Genomic DNA, 23656 nt, shown 5'->3' on the forward strand with positions numbered 1-23656 from the left:
GGTGAGACAGGAAGGCTAGAGGGGGCTGGAATCAGGGAAGGGCCCTTCTCCAGGTGGTTACAGGTGCTTTCCCTAAGAGGTAGGCCTTTGAGGATGCTCTAGGCATATTTCAAAATCTTCCCCACCCCTCTGCCAGAGACAATAGCAACTCATTCTGAATTCTTCATTGAGAGAAACCAGTGGGTTTCCTGTAGACAACCAAAAAAGCATGGAGCCCCATTTAGGTAACAGACCCCAAGAGCTTCTTACTCTCAGGGTAGTCCATACTTAGCCTCCAGCAATTCATCAAAATGCTCCTGCCAGCATGTAACTCCAGCACCATCTGTCTGGCTAAGGAGATCTTGATTGTGATTTGGGCTTTCCTGATTCGCCAGATCATGGGATGTTGCTGTGCCCTGTGCCCTGGGGCTCTGAAGGGCACAAGATAAAGTGCCGATTTCCAGCTCCTTCGGCTCCTTTTGCTCTAGGGACAAGAGTGACGATTTCCAAGTTCTTTACACGCTGGAGCTGAAACCAGTACCTCAGGCTGTTGACTGAATACAGCACAATCATCAGGTCTGAGTGAGCATCTGTGGAGGAATACCGTGGAGCAGGGAGTCCAGGATGATACCTGGATCTGGCTGGAGTGAGCATGGAACACAGTAGGGGAGGGAATACAGTGGAAAAGAAAGTGAAAGTCACTCACTCGTGTTTGTGACCCCATGGACTGTAGCCCACCAGGCTCCTCTGTCCATGGGATTCTCCAGGCCAGAATACTGGAGTGGGTAGCCACTCCCTTCTCCAGGGGATCTTCCCAAACCAGGGATCGAACCCAGGTCTCCAGCGTTGCAGGTGAATTCTCTAACATCTGAGCCACCAGGGAAGCCCAATACAGTGGGGAGCAGATAATTTAGGGAAGGAAAACGAAAGGCTAACAAACAAAAAAGCTCATGAATAAGGAGTTCTGCTTAGTTTTGTCCTGAATACTTTCAGATTACCTGAAGGTTTTCTCCCCCCCCCCCCTTTTATTTTCTTTTTTTTGGAAACAACACAAATCTATTCACTTAAGGTCTAGAGGTCAGAAGTCTGGAATGGGTCTCCCTGGGCTAAAACCAAAGTGCTAGTAGGGCTACACTCCCTCGGGAGCCTTTAAGGGAATAATCCAGTTTCCTGAATTTTTCCAGCTTTTAGATACCAACTGTGTTCCTTCGTTTATGGACACTTCCTCTGTATTTAAAGCAAGAGGTGTGTGTGCTCAGTCACTTTAGTCACGTCCGACTCTGCAACCCTGTGGACTGCAGCCCACCAGGTTCCTCTGTCCATGGGATTCTCCAGGCAAGAACACTGGAGTGGGTTGTCATGCCCTCCTCCAGGTGTCCTCTGACCCAGGGATCAAACCCACATCTCCCAAGTCTCCTGAATTGGTAGGCAGGTTCTTTTCCACTAGTGCCACTTGGAAAGTCCAAAGCAAGTAGTTTAGCATCTTCTTTCTCTGGTTGTTACCCTCTGATGTCCCTCTTTCCATTGTTAGGACCCTTGTGATCACACTGGGGCCATCCAGAAACATCACATACCTGAAAGGTCCCTGCAGCTGTGCAAGATAACCTGTCCTCAGGTGCCATGGACGAGGACCTGGCCTCTCTAACACAGGCGCTATTCTGCCCATCACAGAAGGCACTGGTCAGGAGGTAACGACTGGATTTACCCTTTTATATACTCCAGAGAGTGTAGGGAGAGAGAGAGAAGCCAAGAAAGGTGATGAGATAAGACTTTCCCCTTGGGACTTCCCTGGTAGACCAAGGGCTAAGACTCTGCGCTCCCAGTGTAGGGGGCCTGGGTTTGATCCCAGGTCAGGGAATTAGATCCCACATGCCCCAACTAAGAGTTCTTACAAGCTGCCACTAAAACCTGGTTGGTGCAGACAAATAAATAAGTAAACTTATTTAAAAAAGAAAAAAAAGGTCTAGCACAGGGAGGGACTCTCCTCAATACTCTGTGAAGGTCTGCATGGGAAAGACTCTAAAAATGAGGGGAGATATATATATATGTATAACTGAGAAATGTTGCCATATGTCTGAAACTAACACAGTACTATAAATCAACTATACTCCAATTAAAAGCAAAACAAAACAAAAACTCTCCTCTCTTAAAAGTTTTCTCTTTTTTCCCTATTCCCTCTTCCCCTTTCTCTTCTCACTATCAGGGTTATTCTCTTGCCCTACTCTTTTCCCTCAGCTTGAAGGTTTTCTGCAGATTAGAAATCTATGGTCAGAGTTACACGAGATATAAAATAAGAAATACCCATCCGGTTGGGCGGGACTGGTGTGAATGCTGACAGCATAAGTTATAGTTCCTTTTATTCAAAAATACCTAAGGGCTCGCTCCCCATCAGTGTCACAGAGAAGGTGGTGTGACCGCCCTGTTTTCATGGAGAGTGCAGTGGCCTGGAGAAGGGCAGTAAATACTGAGCAATGGTGGGAGCAGCTGCCAAGGAGAAAGATAAGAGGATACATTTCACCTTCCTGTGGCACATGTGTACATCAGAGCTTCCCCTTTATAAAGTCTCCTTCTTGGACTTCCCCGGTGGTGCAATGGGTAGGAATCTGCCTGCCAATTCAGGGGACACAGGTTTGATCCCCAGTCTGGATGATCCCATATGTGGCAGAGCAACTAAAACCTGTGTGCCACAAATACTGAGCCCGCGCAACCTAGAGCCTGTGCTCCGCAAGAGAAGCCACCGCAATGAGAAGCCCATGTACGGCAGGAAAGAGTAGCCCTCATTTGCCACTACTAGAGAAAGCCCTTGTGCAGCACTGAAGACCCAAGGCAATCAAAACTAAAATAAATAAGTAAATTGTAAAAAAGAAAATAAGTCTCCTTCTTTAACTTCCAAACTGCCTTCTTAACCACTCCCCTGCCCTTAAAAACTCCACTCATTTTTTATCAGGAAAATGAAGGAAGAAAGACAAGCAGTTAGTAGGGCCTGGATTCCAACTAGAGTCCTTTTCTTATCTCTCTGAGCAGATGACTAGAAGACCGCAACTAATATGTTCCAGGAAGAATATGTCGACTTAAAAAAAAAAGCACAATGTGAGAGTTTCAAGTTAAGTTTTATTGGGGGCAAAATGAGGCCTGCAGCCCAGGAGGCAGCACCTCAGATAGCCCTGAGAAAATGCTTCAAAGAGGTAGGGAGGAAGGACAGTATATGTGTAATTTGAGGTTCCATCCCTGGTGGGAAAGATTCCCCTGGAGAAGGGAATGGCTACCCACTCCAGTATTCTTGCCTGGAGAATTCCACGAACAGAGGAGCTTGTCAGGCTACAGTCCATGTGGTCCCAAAGAGTCAGACATGACTGAAGCGACTGAGCACGCATGCATGCACAGGCAATTAAGCACATGTTTTCCCAGAACGTTTCTGCTAGTCATGAGGCACAGTCATCATGGATTTTAGTCCTTTTCTAGATATGAGGAGATATAAGAATTGGGCTCATAAAAGTCTTCTCCTAAAAATATCTAACTATCTGAAGACCTGTCTTGCCAGTAGCCATTCCCACCCCCAGCACAGAGTGCCTCATTTCTCTCCACCTTGATCATCTTCAGGGGATGTTGAAGGTCAGAAGCTGCAACAACAGATGAGGCAATCCTTGTAGAGGTAGACGGCAAGTGCCAATTTGTCGTTGACAAATAACACAGTTACTTTGGTTTCAGTTTTCTTAGGGGTAAAGTCAGGAGCCTAGACTAGAAGGTTTCTGTGGTCTATGAGTCAAGCTGTTTTGTGAGTCTGGTTTTAAATAGGTTGATCCGGGTCACCCAAACAGTTTACCCTGGTTCTCCCTCCATTCCAGAACACTTCTTTCCTGGAAACCTCTGCAGGTTTCTGGAAAAGACAGCTTTTGATCCCCGCCTGGTCCCCTGAGTATGCATCCCTCCCCCTTACAAGTAGTAAGTTCAGCTCGTTCATCTTCAGGGGTGTTTCTGGCGGTTCGCTGGAGGGAAGGTGCAATCCTCGCTTTGCTGCAGGGTTATGCTTTGTGTCCACCTCAAGGGTTTCAGCAATACGATCCTGTGAGACTGTTCTGTCCACTTGACAGATAAATGGAAGCTCACAGAGATGAAATAATTAGCTCAAGTTCGTACCACCAGGAAGAGCCAGCGACCACACTCGACCGACCTAACTCTGCTTGGAGCGCTCTCTCTCCTGCACCCTCCATGGGCACCCCTACCCGGTGCCCCTTTTCCGCGTTTCCCAGGGCACTTGCCCAACCCACTGAGCGGCTAGGGGCCGGGGTGGTTGCAACCCAGAATGTCACTTCTGCAACAGATCTCCTGTGTGCTCCCGTGAGAAGCGCTATTCGGTCCCAGAAATGCTGTCTACCCACAGTCCTTGAACTTGCGGGGGGGCTGCGGGGGCTGGAGAGGGACCCGCGGGGGTGGGCGGGCCTCTGGGGGCGGGAGCTCGAGAGTGGCGTCGGAGCGGACCAATCCCCACGGGGGCGCTGGCCACGGGGCCCAATCGCAGGAAATCAGGACAGTGCCCGCCCCGGCGGCGGGGGTGAAGGGGGGACTAGCACCCCAGAGGCGCGTCCCCGGGGCTGGCGGCGCCGCTGAGTCACTGCGCGCGCAGGCCGGGGTGGGGACTCAGGGACTGCCGGCCGGGGTCGCAGGAGCCGCTGTCCCGCGCGGGCCCCGGGACCCGCCGGACCGAGATCGCACGCAGGGCCGCGCCGGAGCCGAGCGAGGGCTACGCGGTGGACTGTAGAGCTTGTCCCCTGGACGCGGAAGGGCGCTATCTTGGTTTGCTTTAAAATAAGGGCTTGAGGTTTCCCGAGCAGGTGCATTTGGTCGAATTCAACGGACTTTCATTCCCCTTCCCGCCCCAGCGCGGCGGCGCAGACCCAGCCTCCGTGCGCACCTGCTGCCCGGGAGGCGCTCCAGGCAGGCATCCCCAAAAGGAGACAGCCCCCAAGACTCCGGGCCCCGACAATGGTCAAACCCGCGCCCAGCAGCCTGGCAGGAAGACCGTGACCGTGGGGTGAGTTAAACAGAAGAAACAACCCCTCATTACGACTGGGAGCTGCTTCGTTAAAGGCCCCCTTCCTGCCCGCTGTTCACCAGCAGCCAAAGCAATAATAAACAATTACGTAACTGTCGTGTCCCAAGAGCAACCTCACTGTTTCGTTTATGAAAACCAGCTGGCAGTATATAACGTGGGAGTTATAGTGTGATCACTGGATTGCCCAAGTGGGAGATAACTTATTAAGACTATTTTAAAGAATCTTCTTAAGGGTCCTTGGACTTCCCTGGTGGCTCAGATGGTAAAGAATCTGCCTGCGGATACAGGAGACCCAGGTTCAATCCCTGGGTCAAGAAGATTCCCTGGAGCAGGGAATGCCAACCCACTCCAGTACTCTTGCCTGGGAAATCCCATGGACAGAGGAACCTCGAGGGCTACAGTCCATGGGGTCACAAAGGGTCGGATAGGGATGAGTGACTAACATACTTAAAGATCCTTAAAGGTCCCTTGAGTTCTTAAAGGTCCAAGTTAATCATCCTGAGTCCTTAAAGGTCCAACTCTTAGAAATGAGAAGTATGACAGTCTCAGGTTTACTGAGTACTGAAAAGTTATTTTCTTCAGAAGTGCTTACTGCTTTCTGTTCCCTAGTGTGCTTGTTTACGCCACAAAATACCCCTAACTTCCCCATCGTTGAAAACCTAGCCTATCCTATAGGAGTACAACTGATTTTCTCCTTTTCTCTTTAATAGAACTCCAGCTCTCTACCCAAGCAAGATGAAGATTCCATTTGTAGAACCTGTCATTTGCCTTAGTGTATTCGCTGTGACTCTGAACAGCCCACTGACGACACAATATGTGTACAGGAGGATATGGGAGGAAACGGGCAACTACAGCATTGCACTTGAGAGCAATACTTCTGAGTGTGCAAAGAACAAAAGCAGCCCGATTTTTGCGTTCCAGGAGGTAAGACATGAAAATAGCCCTAAAGTGTACTATAAAAGAGGAATGTGCAGCGGGGTTTTAAAGGAAGGCGGATACTGCTCTCATCATACATTGATCTCTGAAGGGTCACCCTAAAACCCCAAAGTCCCAAAGCAAGAGCCTTTATTCAGTTCTCTTTTTGTTTGAAGCTCCCTGACACCTCTAATCTGCCTCTTCTCCTTAAAACCCCTTTCTTCTCCTGTGATTCTGGCTCTTCTCCTTTCTCTCAGAAGATTTCAGTGCAGTCTCCTCTCCTGTGTGGCTGCCTCTTTCCTCCTTCCCCACAGAAAGCCTGAAAATCAGGCAGGGCAGGCTGGAATGAGTGCTCGGTGGACACAGGTGGAGTGAAACATGGGTCTTACCTTTCCCTTGTCCCCTCCCCCCACCTCTTTCCACTGCCCACCTGACCCAGTTTTTGGTGACCCCAGAACGTAGCCCATCCCTGAAGACTGTGGGCCCCGGGCCAGTGTCTGTCATGGGGTATGGGTGGCATGTGCCATCCACCATTTGGTGTTATCAAATCAGCTTTGACCACCCCCCCGCAAATGCTGAGGAGCATCTGTATGGGGATGTGGTGGGTCGAGAGCTCCCACTTGTGTTCTAAGGTCAATGAAAATGTCCCGCCAGATACCACAGAGCCTGTCCTTCTCCCCCACCACCCTCCACCCCCAGGAGGGACACCGCCAGTCTCCTGCTCTCTTAGGCAGTTCTTAACAGAGCCTGCCAATGTCCAAATGCAAAGGAGAGAGCAGCCAGATTGGGGAATTCCCTGCCCCACCCCGCCCCCAGCAACAATGCCTGAAAAACCACCACACTTAGGAGCTTTGAATTCTTCTGCTTGGGAAGAGAGGCAAAAGAGTGGCACTGCCTCCCCAGTCGAAAGAGGAAAAAACCATCAAGGGACTCTGGGTCACCTGCACCCTCAGAGAAAAAGAGATTATTTCCGAACAGCCATGTGGATATCAAATTTCTGGCCTAGAAGGAGGTCATAAAAACAGAAGGGCCAAGGATCTCTCTTCTTGGTTTTGTCTCCCTTCAAGAATGTTTCTTTGGACTTCCCTGGTGGTCCAGTGGTTAAGATTCTGTGTGTTTCACTGTGGGGGTCACAGGTTCGATCCCTGGTCGGGGAAGTTCCGCATGCCAAGGCCAACAAACAAACAAAAAAGAATGTTTCCTGTTACATGGGTGTCATTGCCAGGGAGTGAGAAGTTTCGAGTCTCATCAGTCTCTGCATTTGATTCTGTGTGTTCCTTCACCGGAGCCCTGGGAGCAGAGCGGGGGATGGAGGAGGAGAGGACTCAAGTGTCTGAAAAGTCTTCTGCCCTGGCCCTCCAGCTGAGGGGAGACAGGCCTCGGTCCAGCTGCCGCGGTGACCTCTGTGACTGTGTGGTCATGAGTACTGGCCCCCCTTGCCGCCTGGCCCAGCTGCTGAAAGCCCCTCACTGCCCAGAGCAGTGGTCTCATTTTGAAGATTTTTGCCAAACTTTTTCACTGACTGACTGTGGTTTCATTGAATTAATAGTCAGGAGAGCCCATTGCCCCAGTGTGGTTTCATTGAATTAATAGTCAGGAGAGCCCATTGCCCCGGTGTGGTTTCATTGAATTAATAGTCGGGAGAGCCCATTGCCCCGGATGCCTTGGTTCATAGTCAGTGCACTGGAGCTTTAGGTGCTTTTTCTCAAACTGGGGAACTGGATACCACCCCGCCCACAACTGGGACGGGGTGTGGCAACCTCCTCACCACCTGCACCTTAGGACCAAAGAGCACTTCCTTCTGGGCCCCTCCCTGGCCCTGTTCAGCTTTTCAGAGAATATTCTCCCCTCTTTAAATCCAAGAACACATGTTGCCCGTTTCCTGAGTGGCTGTCTCAGTGCCCAGCTCCCTAGGTGTGTTCTGGCCACATGCAAGTTGAGAGGTTTGTGGACTGCTCTTATCCCTAAAAATAAGAGACAAACCTCTAAACTTGGAGGGGACAATTTCAGGTTACCCAGCAGATCATGAAATTGTTCTCGCCCAAGAATTCGTGTATAAACCTTTTAATAACTAACAGAGTCCCTTGTTACCAGCAGATAAGGAGTATTTTCTACTCAACTGAAATTAATATATACATTTTAGCCTATGAAATTGTGACTTCCTTAAAACTGACAGTACCTTCCTTAGTTTCTCCTGTCTCAGTACATTGTTATTCTGTTCCATCTTGTATAGGAAATAGCTTTTTTTTCACTCTGATTTCCATCATCTACCCTTATATGACATATAATTATAATTCTCCAGAGTTTAAAGCATACAGACACACAAGGATTTCTTCTGTCTCAACATTTATGGTTGACAGATGCTTTGAGTTTGCTTTGTTAAAATCTGCATTTCAAAACATGGGTTGCAGATGAGAGCAGCCTGTGTAAAAGACTGGGTTGAAATGACAGTTGATAGAAAGGAGAGGAGACCAGGACATAGGAGGAGGCGTGGAAAAGGGAGGAGAACCCCAAATTGGAACATCTTGTTGAGGAGTTGATGAAAAGATAACTGTTTCACTTGTTTGTTTATTCAATAAATATTTACTTGATGGCTCCTATGTCTGTAGGAGGTACCAAGATGTGCTCAAGAAATTTATTCTAGTATAGACATAAAACAGGCAAGAGTGATTTAGCACTGACTGTACGAGGGCCCTGTGTGGAGCACCTTATATTTAATTTTAAGTCTCCTGGCAGCCTGCGAGATTGGGACTGTTGACATTCCCTCTCTCGTCAGATGAAGAAGCTCTGGAGTTAAGTAATTTGATCAGGTTCACACACAGCAAGTTACAGACTCCTGCTTTACTTGATGGTTCATTCATGTCATCCATCTGACTACTGAGTACCTGGAAGCACTGTTCTTGGAGCCGGTGATCCTGTGGTGAAAGAACAAGGTTCCACACCTGCCCTGGGAGCTTAGGTTGGAGTAGAGAGGTCATGCAATGCACACCCAGAGTAACATATCATGTCCTGTCAAGGGGTGGTGGGTCTCTAGGGAGAAAAACAGCAGAATGAGGGGCTGGAGCGTTGGGTGGGGGTCAGTGGGATTGCTTTAGTTGGAATGATGGTCAGGGAAGGTCTCTCTGAGGAGGTGGTTCTGAATTAAGGAAGTAAGCTGTGTGCAGATTGATCAAGCTGAGAGAACAGCAAGTAGCCTGGAGGTTTACAGAGTCTGTGCTGGGGGGCTGCCCCCCACCCCCCACCACCACCTGCAAGGAGTTTGCATTTACTCCAGTGGAAGGAAAGTCGTTGAGGGACTGTGACATGAGCCGACGTGCTCATGATGAGAGGAGTGACGTGAGCTGATGTGCGTCTATCTTCCTTGGTGCACTTTTTAGCGGTTATACCACACTTCCAGGAGTCCCTTTTGCCTACATAGTTGATCAATGTTAAGAAAAGTAGGAAAGAATGATTCAAATTGCCATAATTGACTTCCTGTTTGGAATTGTCAGTGGATTAACAGGACTGTCTTCTGTTCTTCTGTTTAATTAAAAAAATTTTTTTTTATTTTTTGTTTTTTACACTGTTGTATACTACAGCTCAAATCAGCCATAAAGATCACCCAAAACTGCTATGTACAGAACCGACTGGATGGAATCAAGGTTCCTCTGACTCCAAAGCTCAAGCTCTTAATCATACACAGAAAGTACAGCTAGGGGATGATAACTGTTGTGTGACAAGCTTTGGAAGGAGGAGTAATGACATGGGTTTGGGAATTTCAGGGAAATCCAAGCAGGACTGACTGTGGATGGTGCCTGGAACATAGACTGTACTGGGAGTGAGTGGGCATGATACAGAGGAGTGAGGCCAGGCCACATCTCGGGGACCCCAGGTACCAGGCCAAGGAGCGTGGACTTTTCTCAGGCAGGCTGGGGAGACACTGCAGCTTTGAGAGGTGAGAGACACACTGACAGCGTGCTCTGGGAGATGTGCCCAGCATCCGGGTCTGTGATCTGCAAGTGATCTGATAAGTGATAAGTTACACGTGAACTGAGTAAAGAGACCAGTGAGATGCCAGAGTAGTGGAGAGGAAAACCAATGGGAGTTGTTCGCATGGCAACTATGGGACCATCAAGAAGATAAAGGCATGAGAAAGACTGGGGCGGGGAGGAGGGGAGGGCAGGATAGATTGTGCTGGTGGACATGGACGAAGGGAAAGGTTAGAAGCAAAGATGACTCAAGTTTTGGCAATACAGAATGGCTTGAATTGTATAAATATATAAAAATAAAAATAGGCTCACTATTTAAAAATTAATTCAGTATCTGATATTTTTGTGGTTCATCAGGGTTTTAGGGTGCCTTCTAAATATGACATGAATACATTTTTTTAAATGAGTTTGCATGTGTGCTAAAGCACTTCAGTTGTGTCCAATTCTTTGCAACCCCATGGACTGTAGCCCGCCAGGCTCCTCTGTCCATGGAATTCTCCACATAAGAATACTGGAGTGGGTTGCCATGCCCTCCTCCAGGGGATCTTCCTGGCCCTGGGACTGAACCTGTTTCTGATCTTGCCCTGCCAATGAGACATATGGCAAGTGGGTTCTTTACCACTGGTGCCATGTGGAAAGCCTTTAAACTGAGTTTAGTCATCACCATTATAAAAATGGCACCCAGTCTTAATATAAAGTTTGGGAAATACAGAGAAGAGGCAAGAAGACAATGCTTTTAAATCACCCCAAGTTCTTTACATTAAATAACTAGTGCAATGATGGTCGTGTCCGCCAATCTGTGTGCTCATAATTGTGTCAGCCTCAGGAAAGCGGAGTTCATCTCACTCCTTAGTTCATGGCACACTACCGTCTTTTGTCAATACAGAACTCTTCTTTGGGTTTTATCTTAATTTTTAGTAAATAAAGGAATACTTGTGGAGACACATGTAAAAAGGACAACTGAGCTCTGCCTAAATAAAAGTCTGTCAAATATGACACTTACATGTGATATTCATTCCCTTAGCGTAGACAGAAAGATGTATCATGGGAAAAGGTATCCTTTTTCCTTTAGAACGCAATCTCTTAGGGCGAACTGTCCACAGAAGAAAGTGAAAGAAAATGAAATTTGCTCAGTCGTGTCTGACTCTTTGAGACCCCAGTCCGTGGAATTCTTCAGGCCAAAATATTGGACTGGCAACCTTTCCCTTCTCTAGGGGATCTTCCCAACCCAGGGATTGAACCCAGGCCTCCCATACTGCAGGTGGATTTTTTTACCAGCTGAGCCACAAGGGAAGCCCAAGAATACTGGAATGGGTAGCCTATCCCTTCTGCAGGGGATATTCCCAAGCCAGGAATTGAACCGGGGCCTCCTGCATTGCAGGCAGATTCTTTACCAGATGAGCTATCAGGGAAGTCCACAGAAGAAAGAGAAGTCATTACATGGCCAGTCCTGAGGCCTTGAGCTCTGTGAATCCTTGATGTGAGTCAGACATACACTAATACACACATTTTATTTTTATGGGTCAATGTCTCCACTGTGGAGCTTGAACATTATGACTGAGCATTGATGATTATATCAGCTCTTGATCTTTGCATTGTAAACTGGATAAAGATTCAAGTTGAGAGCTTCCCTCATGGTCCAGTGGCTGAGACTTCTTGCCCAATGCTGGGGGACCTGCAACTAAGAGTTCACGTGGTACAACAAAGATCAAAGATTCAGCTTGCCACAACTAAGACCCAGGGCAACCAAACAAATAAATATTTTTAAAAAACAAAAAACTCATGCACTATAAATTCCCCATCCCTGACTTACCAGCTCTTGCTTGATTTGTCAAAAGTCTATACCAAAATATTTCCAGGCACATTGTAAAAACCTCTGTAAACACTTTGTCTTCTTTTTCTTTGCAGGAAGTCCAGAAAAAGGTGTCTCTTTTTAACCTGGAGATGGACATAAGTGGGTTAATTCCTGGTCTCGTGTCTACGTTCGTGTTTCTGTCGCACAGTGACCATGGAGGAAGGAAGTTCCCTCTGATTTTGTCTTCTGTCGGCGCTCTTGCCAACAGCGCTTGGCTCTGTCTGCTCTCCTATTTTGCCCTTCCAATCCAGCTTCTGATTGCATCCACCTTCATTGGTGCACTTTTTGGCAATTACACCACATTTCTGGGAGCTTCTTTTGCCTACATAGTTGATCAATGTAAAGAAAAGAAACAAAGAACGATTCGAATTGCCATAATTGACTTCCTGTTTGGAGTTGTTAGTGGATTAACAGGATTGTCTTCTGGCTATTTTATTAGAGGGTTAGGTTTTGTGTGGTCCTTTTTAATTGTTACCGTGGCTCTTTTTGTGAACTTGATTTATATTTTACTTTTTCTTGAGGATTCGATGAAAGAGTCTTCATCTCAGAATATTTCTGTATCGTGGACCGAAACCTTTAAAAACCTATTTCACTGAACGTACATGCTTTTTAAAAATGCTTCTGGTGAGCAACGGTCTTTGTGCTGTTTGTTGCTTTTCACGATGATCACTTACTTTTTCGTGACCATTGGTGTTTCCCCCATTTTTGTCCTTTATGAACTGGATTCGCCACTCTGCTGGGATGAAGTTTTAATAGGTTACGGATCAGCTTTGGGTAGTGTCACTTTTTTCAGCAGTTTCCTAGGAATATGGCTTTTTTCTTACTGTATGGAAGATATTCACATGGCCTTCATAGGAACTTTTACCACCATGGTGGGCATGGCTATGACTGCTTTTGCCAGAACAACATTGATGATGTTTTTAGGTAAGTTACGAGTTACAAGTGTATCCTAGAATTTCGTATTTGATGTTTATATAAAATGAATGCAGTCTGATGGTTGAGAAACTTTAATACAAAATTCTCTATTTAATGTATTCTAGTTTAATTAAAGGTAATTTGTTAAAAGCAAATTTGCCAGAGGCTGAAAAACAACTGACTTAAAATTTTTTTAATAACCACAATTTTCTAAATTTGCATATTTGCCCAAAAATTGTCTTGAGGAAACTTCTTCTTGTGAATCAGTTCTTCAATATAACATTCACCAACTTAAAATATTTCTTAAAGCACTACTAAGAAGGCTACTTTAAATTTAAAAAATATAAGACTATTATGTAAAGGATGCTCAAAAGATTTATAAGAAAAATGTTTATTGAATATATTCAAGCCTATGACCATACCACCCTGAACATGCCCGATCTCGTCTGGATGTATTCAAAAAGGCTTTGCAAATTGAAATTTCAGCAAATTGGTCATTTCATGAATTGACTTTTGATGAATCACATTCTGGCAAGCTGGACTGTTTCCTTAACTACCTGCACCCCATCAGTGGTTTTTGTAAGGCTTGAGTGAAAATACTGCACTTGTAAAGGTTAAAGGATCTGTAAAGTAAGACCTCAGGAGAGGTCCATTTAGTCTTTTTCTACAAAGGCAGTATTAACCTCTTGCTACCCTGCAGGAAGGCAGTATGACCAAGCAGAATTGGGCTTAATTGCCATCTGCAGAGCCAGGTGATCTTAGGCTAGTTACTAAACTGCTCTGAGCCCTTATTTTTTAATCTCTAAAATGGGCATCGTGGTGCTTGATTCAGAGGATTGTCACCAATATTAGAAGAGATAACTATAAATCACTTAGCACAATGCCAAGAGTTCAGAAAAGGACAGGTCCCTCTCCCCGTCTCCCTTGGAATTGCGAAGGCCAAAGTCAGTTAATACATGTGAGAACTTTACAGTGATCTGCAAATGTAATAAAACTGTTTTATCTTATAATGAAAAATGCTACTGACTCTTAAGGGTCAGAATTTAAGAACAGAGGCAATTTGCATTCCTGAAATTTTTCAGCCACAAAGATGAACAACCAAGAAGATAAGGAATCAGTTTGCCAATGAGCAGATCAATAAAAGAATTCTAGCACCAAAAATGCCGAGTCTGAAAGAGCAAAACCAGAAAACAAACAAAAAACTTATTACCAAACAAAAAGCTTATTGTGAATCTGTGATACAAATACATACATATACCCACTCTTTTTTAGATTGTTTTCCCATAGAGGCCATTACAGTGTTGAGTGGAGTTCCCTGTGCTCTACAGCAGGTCCTTATTAGTTATCTATTTTATATCTAGTAGTGTGTATGTGTCAGTCCCAATCTCCCAGTTCCTCCTTCTTCTCTCCCCTTACCCCCAGGAACCCTAAGTTTGTTTTCTACATCTGCAGAAAGTAAACTCATCTTAAACTGACCTGACCATTGTCTATCTTCCTTTATTAAGCAGAATTCTTCCATTAATTAATTCAGTCATTAGAAGCAATGAAGCAGGATGCTTAGAGAAAATGAACTATTTAGAGGGAAACTGTTTCAGGCTTAAAACTGACCCTGAGTTTTCCGATCGACCCAGTTAATTGTTATCTCTTCCTCTCACAGTCAGGCTGCCGTTTCTCTTCACTGTCATGCCGCTCTCTGTTCTACGGTCCATGATATCAAAAGTGGTTCATTCTACTGAGCAAGGTGAGTCTACTTTGCTCAAGAAACAGAATGACTCTATAATCTGTACCACCTCATAGATGTGTACAATCGGTGTTTGTTTCTTCAGAATATTCTCAGCCCTTTTCCTGCACAGAACTCCTTTTGAATCAAGCAGTAAGGTCTGTGTTAGGAAGAGCTGATATTCAGGCAAGGGAGCCCCTGCCCAGGGCCTGGTGCTGCAGAGGGCTTGCTCTGGACATGCCCCGCCCCACTGCAGAAGATTGCATAATTCAATACATTTAAAAATATATTTCTGGATTCTTTTCCACGCATAAGATGTAGCTGTATATTCACACAGATGTTTGTTGATTGTGTGATGCAGAGTAATTGGAAAATCACTTAGGAATATAAAAACTACAGTATGTAAAAACCTAGCTGCTCCCTTGAATTATGTAATGGTTTCTTAGATACAACACCAAAAGCACAACAACAACAAAACAGATAAATTAGACTTTTTCCAAATTAAAAATTTTTATACTTCAAAGGACACCATCAGGAAAGTGAAAAGAATATGTAACTTTGTTCTGTATTTTCTAAGTCTCCTGTAAATGTTTTACCATACTTCCATACTTTAAAAAATAAAAAAGAAAGAGAGAGAGAAAAAAAAAAAAAAGGGAAGTGAAAGGACAGCCCACTGAATGGTAAAATATATTGATACTTGCAAATCATATGTCTGATAAGGAACTTGTGTCCAAAATATACTAAGTGAAGTGAAGTGAAGTCGCTCAGTCACGTCTGACTCTTTGCGACCCCATGGACTGTAGCCTACCAGGCTCCTCCCTCCATGGGATTCTCCAGGCAAGAGTACTGGAGTGGGTTGCCATTTCCTTCTCCAGGGGATCTTCCCCACCCAGGGATCAAACCTGGGTCTCCCGCATTCCAGGCATTTAACCTCTGAGCCACCAAATATATACTAAAACTCAGCAATAAAAAGATGATCCAATTAAGAAACGGGAGAAGGATTTGAACGGACATCTACAGAGAAGACGTACAAATGGCAAACAAACACATGAAAAATTATCAACACCATTAGCCATCCGGGAAATGCAAATCGGAACCACACTGAGACCCACTGGGATGGGTGAAATGAAAAAGACAGACCGTAAGAAGTGTTGATGAGGATGTGGAAAAGCTGGAACCCTCATGCTCTGCTGGTGAGAAAATCATCTAAAATGATGCGGCCATTTAACAAAACAGTTTGATAGCTCCTGATAAAGTTAAATAGAGTTACTGTATGACTCAGCAATTCCATTCCCAGGTATACCCTGAAGAGAAATGAAAACATATGTTCACACAAAATCTTGCACACAAATGTTCATAGCAGGATTATTTATAATAGCCAAGAAGCACAAACAATGCAAATGTCCATGAATTGGTGAATACGTAAGCAGAATGAGGTGTATCTGGCTCACAGAATATGACTTCACAATAAAAAGAAATGAAGTCATGATACACATTACAACAGGAATGAACCTTGAAATCATTATGCTAAATGAAAGAAGCTGGTCACAAAAGGCCACACATTATTATATAAATATGATTCCATTTTACACAAAATTTCCAGAATAGGCAAATTCATGGAGACAGAAATTCCACCAGTGCTTCCCTACGAACTAGAGAAAAGGGAGTGACCGATAATGGGCACAAAGAGTCTTTCGGGAAGATGAAAATGTCCTAAAATTAGATGGTGGTGATGGTTGCCCAGTTTCTGTGAACATAGAAGAACCATTGAACTGTACAATTTAAAAGGGTGAGTTTTATATTATGTGAATTATATCTCAATAAAGCTGTTCAGGAAACAAAAGAAATATCAACCTTCTTTGACTTAGAACTACAATAGACTTGTCAAAATGTATTATTTACTTTGGTTTAGTTTAGCTTGGTTTATGTATCAACTCTTTTAAGACGTGGTTTCATATTATTAAATACAGTGACATTTCAAAAGGTGTAGTTTGCATTTTGGCATGTCTTATTATGAGTTAAAATAATTTTATCAATTCCTTGTGATTCCATTGCTCCAGGATAGTAGAGTCATTTTGTTCTTAGCTGCAAATGAAGAAATGCTTCTGGTGGTATTGAAATGTATGAAAGCGAATGTACTTCCATCCTTCATTACTTCTAAAAATGGATATTTTTGTTAAAACATTAGGCACCTTAAAATAATCTGAGAAGGGAAGTGCTACAGAGGTTTTCAGGTGCTTCACCGTATCTCTATTATAATACCTTATGTAAAAAAGAGGAGGAAACTGACTTTTGCTAATTATTTTGAAATCTCTGTGCTCCATACAGCTATGAAGTTCATTGCTAGAGCACCCTGGACTCCCTCTTTGTCATCTGGGTACTCCTTGAAATTCTATTAATACATGAATGTGAAAGTGAAAGTCGCTCAGTCATGTCCAACTTTTTGTGACCCCATGGACTATACAGTCCACGGAACTCTCCAGGCCAGAATACTGGACTGGGTGGCCTTACCCTTCTTCAGGGGATCTTCCCAACCCAGGGATCGAATGCAGGTCTCCCACGTTGCAGGCAGATTCTCTACCAGCTGAGCTACTTTAATATATGGGACCCAGTAAAAACAAACAGACTTGACTTTTCACATCTATTGGATTTTTTTTAAGTTTAGAAAATAAACTCCATTGCGCTTTTATTTAATCAATTTATCTTTGGTAACTATTAAACAAGTTGCACTACTCAGGGAGTTGCAGCAAGAAGCTAGAGCTATTTCTTGAGAGGGTAGCTGTTTGTTTGCACAGCCTGACCGAGTTTCCAACAAGAAAAGACTCAAGCCACTGTGTAATAGGATTAGCACCATGGCACCATCCCTGGCTTTAGCAAGGAATCAGAAATAAAATAAAACAATGCCATAGTTAGATAACTAGGAGACTTCCTGTATTATCATAAATATCATAATATTCTGTATAATCCTGTATTATCATGGAGGCACCAAGTCCATATGCTACATGATGATGGATAACTGTGCCCTTGAATGAAGCCTTTGTCAAATCACTTGACAAGTACGTATTAGATGTCTACCATGTGCCAGCACGTCTAGACCCTGGGGACACAGCACTGAGCAAAGCAAATTGCACTTGACATGGGCAGAACTTTCACTGGGGTCAAAAGAAGACACATCTCTGATAACTTGGCATTCTGCAGAGAGAGTTTTGTTTTATGAACATATGTCCTGTTGTTCAATGAAGACTCTGAAGCGATATATGAGAATATGTTGGAGAAGGAAAGAAATGGCAACCCACTCTAGTACTCTTGCCTGGAAAATCCCATGGAGAGGGGCCCGACGGGCTACAGTCCACAGGGCTGCAAAGAGTGGGACATTACTGAAGCAACTTCACACACACACACCAGAATGTGTATAAAATAGAGTGAAGATATAAATAGACAAAAATCAATACACAGTTTAAAAAAGCAAGACCATGGGGAAAAGAAGAGGCTAGACACATAAACTATAATCCAGCTGTGAAAGGTGGTCCTCAAGCTTGTTTTTTCCTTCCTTATCAGTCCAATTAAGCACAATCATTTACATAAATAGCACTGTCTATAAGGAAAATGCATTACAGCTTATCATGGAAAAGGAAACTCGGCAAAGTAGGGAACAAATACAGCAGCTTAAAAAAGAAAGAAGAATCTGCAGAAACTGTAGGAATTTATACCACTGAAGCTGAGGGCTGAGAACAGTGATGTGAACTTTGACCAAGAGGAAGAAAAGTGCGTCAGGTTGCTCAACTGTCTTTTGGAGGTTTGCCTCTTCAGTTTAACTCTTCAGTCAGCATGGTCTTGGATTCCAGACAGGACTCAAAACTTGTGGAATAAGGACCATTTCTCTGACTGTGAGCTTGAGCTGACCCAGAAGCCATTTTCAGTCTTCTTGAGCATGCTCCGAGACCTGCCCTTTCCCATGCCTGGGGTGTAGCAAGCAGGAAGGACAGCAGAGTCCCCTCCGAGGGGAGACAGTTGTAAGCAGGTTAAGACAGAAAAGTATGTTTTAGAGAATCACTTAATAACAGCCTATGGCATAACCTTCACTAGAGCACAGGGCAGTGATGTAATTACTGGAAGAGTCAAACAGGAAACTGATGTAACTGATATTCTTGTTACTCTAGAGGAAGGGATCAAATTCAAATTGCAGAACATGTGATAAGATTCCCAAGGGCTTCCCAGGTGGCGCTAGTGGTAAAGAACCAGGTTGCCAATGCAGGAGACATAAGATCCCTGGGTTGGGAAGATCCCCTGGAGGAGGGCATGGCAACCCACTCCAGTATTCTTGTGTGGAGAATCCCATGGACAGAGGAGGCTGGAGGGCTACGGTCCATGGGGTCACAAAGAGTCGGACACGACTGAAGTGACTTAGCACGCAGGCACATATGATAAGATTATATCTCTCTGCCTTGCTTGTCACTCTTGTCAGATCTGACCTGACCTGGATGTTGCCCACAGGGAGCCATCCTGCCCCGCAACTGTGTCACAGATTAGCCCAGGGACCAAGACTGGCAGGGGGGGAGATTGGAACCTCAGGGGCAGGTGGTTCTGTGTCTGAGGCTGTGGTCGGGGCAAACACACAGCTGATTGCACACGCCTAAGCGGCTGGTGCTTCTTAGCTTTGCCCCGTGGATCTTGAAGTACTGATTGCAGCTCCTCTCTCGTCAGGTCCAAGGAGAACTCTTGACCTCAGTTTCTTCACCCACAAAATGGGTGACTGCCTCCGTCACCAGGCAGTGCCCCTGTGTTTGCGGTTTTCTGTGTTAGTTTTGCTTGTTGTTTTGTAACAGCCTTTTCTCTTTCCCTCCACACCCCGACCCCAAACAGGGACCATGTTTGCTTGTCTTGCCTTCTTAGAAACACTTGGCGGGATCACTGCGGTTTCTACTTTCAATGGAATTTATTCAGCCACCGTTGCTTGGTGCAAAGGCTTTGTCTTTCTGCTCTCCGCTGTTTTATTACTAATTCCAGCCATCAGTCTCTGGTAGGTCATTACTTTTTTTTATCCTTTTATCAAAGCCTAGATGGATTGAACGAATTCCCTGACTCCACCGATACAATAACACAGATCTGTTGAAGTTTTGCCTCAGAATGTATTTTTCTCAAGAACTTTTAGACATTATGACATCTGTCAATAATGTTGGAAACTTAGGAAGAAAGAGATAGTGGCATGGCCTTCCAGGACTAGGAGGAAGAAAGACTGGATTAGACGGAGACACTGAGAAGCTACCCCTTATCTTTAAATGAACAACTGAGGAATTTAGTGTTTAAGAATATATATCAATATGTATATTCAATATATATATTCATATATATATTCTAAGAATATATATATTCACATATACATATATGTATTCAAACTATGATTTCCTATAGTATATTATCCCCTGAAGGTCAAAGATTGCTCTGAGAAAATATACTTTAATACAGATTCTTGGGTAAATGATAAGAGCAGATAGAATGCACTGGATATTAAGAATTCTCTTTCCTTTCCTGAGAGTTGGCTTATTAAATGATTTCCTTTTTAAGTGTAAATATCCAAATAAATGCCAAATACAGAATTCTATTTATGAACAGTACATAGAATAAAACGACCAGAGGCACAGACTCGTGAGAAATAATGTTTCCTCCTCTGCCTTTCAATGAACAAAAAGTGTAAGCCATCTAGGCAAGTGGTTGTGAAAACGCACGAACAAGTATACTTGACACGTTCTGTGGGGCCCAAGACTTGAGCCAAGAGCCCTTCAACCAGCCTCTGCTGGGCCTGCCCGTCTCATGCAGCTGAGAACAGGAAAGGGGGGTGTAAGCTGGGGCACAGGGCCTGGGATCTCCGCCCCCCGCCCCCAAGCGCGTGGGCTGTGGCCGTGAGGGAGGGAGAGCAGAGCCTGTCCGCACAGGCTCTTAACTCCTTCAAGGGCGGGCAGGCGCCTTATCCGAGTAGGACCTCAGCACGTCTCTCTCAGTGGAACGCTGATACTTAGACCTGTAGAGGCTGGACAACAGTAGAATTTACCAGTCCTCTGTAACTGTGATGAAAAGCTATTCTTACCAGATACCTTTTTAGAAGGAGGCTATTCACCTGTTGAATTGGCAATACTAAAACTCCATGCTGAGCCAGTGAGCACTTGATGAGACCAGCAACCTTGTTCTTTGCTGGAAGTAGTGTTATCCCGCATTATCATTTTTGGAAAGCAATTCATGAACACGTATCAAAAGTTTCCCCCCAAAAGTTCATGGCATTTGAACCAGTGATTCCACTTAGAATCTTACCCTAAGGAAATGATCAGCAATGTCAAAAATTTATATATAAAAAGTTCATTATGGCAAAATATTTTAATGACCAAAATGGCTGGTGATAGGAATTGGTTAAATAAATGACAATGCATCCATATGGTTAAAATGACTTTTATGAGAACTGTATTACATGGGAAGCAGAATAATGGCTCATTTAAATTTTATTCTTCATTATATTTAGAAATATTCTGTGGTGGACACATATTACTTTTATAACTGGAAAAATTAGTGCAGAGAGATAACAGGTTGTTATCCTTTTAATAATGCTTCTAATGTAAATGCAGATGGTCTTCTGAGTTTTACTTTTTAAATCTGTTCAATATTTTTAAAATTAAAATTACCTGCTATTTTAATTATGTCTAGATGCCTTCTGTCCAAGTTTCAGTTATAGGCATGAAACATGAACTTCACTAATAGCTTATAATATTTTGTGGGCACTACGCAGGGTAGACAGTGGGAGATGGACATCTTAGGAATCTGGAAGAGGTAGAACTCATGTAGTTTTTTTAATTAATATTTTCAGAAATCTATGCATAAAAGTCTGCTAGATTCAAAATAACCAGTACCCTCCTTCTTTGCATAATTTGTTAAAAAATCATGTAACAAGAGAAAAGATAGAACACAGGTTATTTATGTAGTGCCTTCATCACAGGTTTTTAAATGTCTCATTTGCTTTGGCAGTGTTATCAAGTACGTCAGCAGGAATACGGGAAGCTATGTCCTTCTTATACAAGAAGAATCCAGCGAAGACACTTCGGACAGATGATTAATTGTGATTAAAAAAAAAATCCGAATGCACATATCATACGCTCTGACTTCTGAAGGATCTAAATTAGCTCCGTGATCAGGACTTCATGAATAATCAATGCTGCCGGTCCTTTCTTCTAAACTCTCAGAGAAAGAGTCCCTCCTCTAGCTTCTTACAGTACCAAGCACTCTGAGCACTTTATGAAGATCAAGTGACATATTTCCAGTAGACAGAAGAAGAAATCTCAAAACACCTTCCACTTTGGGATTTACAAAACAAACTGAAACTTACCGGTCTGAGAAACTTGATACGATCAAAAGCAATAATCTCCCTGATGTACTCTGGTCTCTCACATTGACACCAAGAAGAATCCTGTTTGCTTCAGTTTCTTCATCTGCACAATGGATTTCTGATCTCCTTCAAAGATTTTGAAGGCATAACTGTTGAAAATTATGATGAGTCAGTCACTGATCGGAAAACTATAGACGTTTCAAGCCTTTATAATTCTCCTCTACTTGGTAATGCTTTGTTTCATCTAGGTGTTAGTGGTGTTAGTGGTAGTCAAACCTTTCAGTAGCTGCAAAATCCTTAAGAGAGAAGCACTTTAGTGAATATGTTTACATTTTTCCTAATATGTTTCATCAATTATAATATTTCCATAACACTGGAAAAAAAAAAGAATACAAATAGTTCCTAAAGAAATGTAAACACCAAGTAGACAGCCAATCATGATGTAAATTAATTAGTGCTTATAGAGCCAATATTCATTCCTTATTTCTGTGAAAAGTAATCCATTTCCTACTGCCTTACACTCCTATCCTGGGACCTCCGTGGTCCCTGAAAACACCACATCCTTTCCTGCCTCCTGTCTGCACGCAATGTTCCACTGGGCCTTCCTCCCTCCCTCCCTGCATTGAAACTTTCAAGTCTCAGCCAAGGCAAAGCTTCTGCTTTCTCCATGTGGCTTCCAAACATTTCTACTCCCCCCACCACCACCGTCCCCCTAGTCCCTTCAGGGCTCCCCAAGCTCTCTGTGGGCACTGCCCTCCCAGCGTCTTCCCTTGTCTTGTAAAATTTGTTCCCCTACTTGCAAATGAGCCCCTTGAGGACAGGGACAGTTTGATTCCTCATTATATCCTCAATAAAAGTTGAATTCAGTGACCACAGAATTTTGTTTTCACTTGTAAAAAATCATTTTAAGCTATATATTTAATGCAGTATGAGATTAACCAATGATATGCCATAGTCATGAAGCCAGCCTTGCAAAGAAATTGAAAAATGCGCTAACCCATATGCATTTTAAATTGGTTTATGGTACTTTTATGGGTCCTTCAATATCTCCCATTTTCTAAGTTTCCGTTTGTAATAACACAAATGTCCTGAAGTACACCTAGATGATTAACTCCTTTGTAAGCTCTTCAAAGCAGATAGAGTCCTGTTTATAGCACTGCTTACAGTTTTTCCCTGTAGGATAATCAATGATTGCTTGACCAGCGATAACACTCATATTTTAAAATACTAGAAATTCTTATTTCCAAGACTATTCCTTTTAGGTTTAGCTAAGGTCTTCTGGGCTATTCTCAGATTGATTGATTGATTTTTGTTTTACTTCCTGTTCAGTGCTCTTCCCAAACCAAAAAAACAAAGAAACAGTACTTTACAGTTTACAAAGTGCTTTCTATATCAACTTATTTTATCCTCTTAATAACCTTGCAAAGTAAATTATACCTCAATAATGTTCAATAATGTTCATGGTGGCTCAGACAGTAAAGAATCAGCCTGCAATGCAGGAGACCCGGGTTCAATCCCTGCATTGGGAAGATCCCCTAGAAAAGGAAATGGCAACCCACTCCAGCATTCTTGCCTGGAGAATCCCATGGACAGAGGAGCCTGGTGGGCTACAGTCCACGGCCGGGGGGGTCACAAAGAGTTGGATGAGTCAGACATGACTGAGTGCACGAGCACGCGTGTACACACACACACACACATGCACACTACCTATAAGAAATGATGTTCTTTAGGTTCAGTAGGTTAGTTTGGAGACTTGAACGTGCTGTTTACTTGCTTTAAACTTTCCACTGCAGGCAGGAGCAGCCACCCCACCATCCTGACTAGTTCATATTCTGGTTGCCCAGAACCTTGCTGTAAATTGTGCAACATGAATTCACGTGAC

General features: G+C 43.8%; 1 protein-coding gene across 1 annotated transcript; it reads left to right on the forward strand.

Moving 5' to 3' along the window:
• Nucleotides 1-4611: 4611 nt before the first annotated feature.
• Nucleotides 4612-22645, forward strand: SLC46A3 (solute carrier family 46 member 3). The gene is given in 6 exon segments (NM_001103303.2): nt 4612-5011; nt 5743-5956; nt 11824-12694; nt 14343-14426; nt 19269-19425; nt 21417-22645. Coding segments are annotated over 5 exon segments (1386 nt in total). The 5' UTR covers nt 4612-5011; nt 5743-5767; the 3' UTR covers nt 21502-22645.
• The last annotated feature ends 1011 nt before the right edge of the window (nt 22646-23656 follow it).

The sequence above is a fragment of the Bos taurus genome, chromosome 12 (assembly GCF_002263795.3).
Source record: "Bos taurus isolate L1 Dominette 01449 registration number 42190680 breed Hereford chromosome 12, ARS-UCD2.0, whole genome shotgun sequence".
Taxonomy (NCBI): domain Eukaryota; kingdom Metazoa; phylum Chordata; class Mammalia; order Artiodactyla; family Bovidae; genus Bos; species Bos taurus.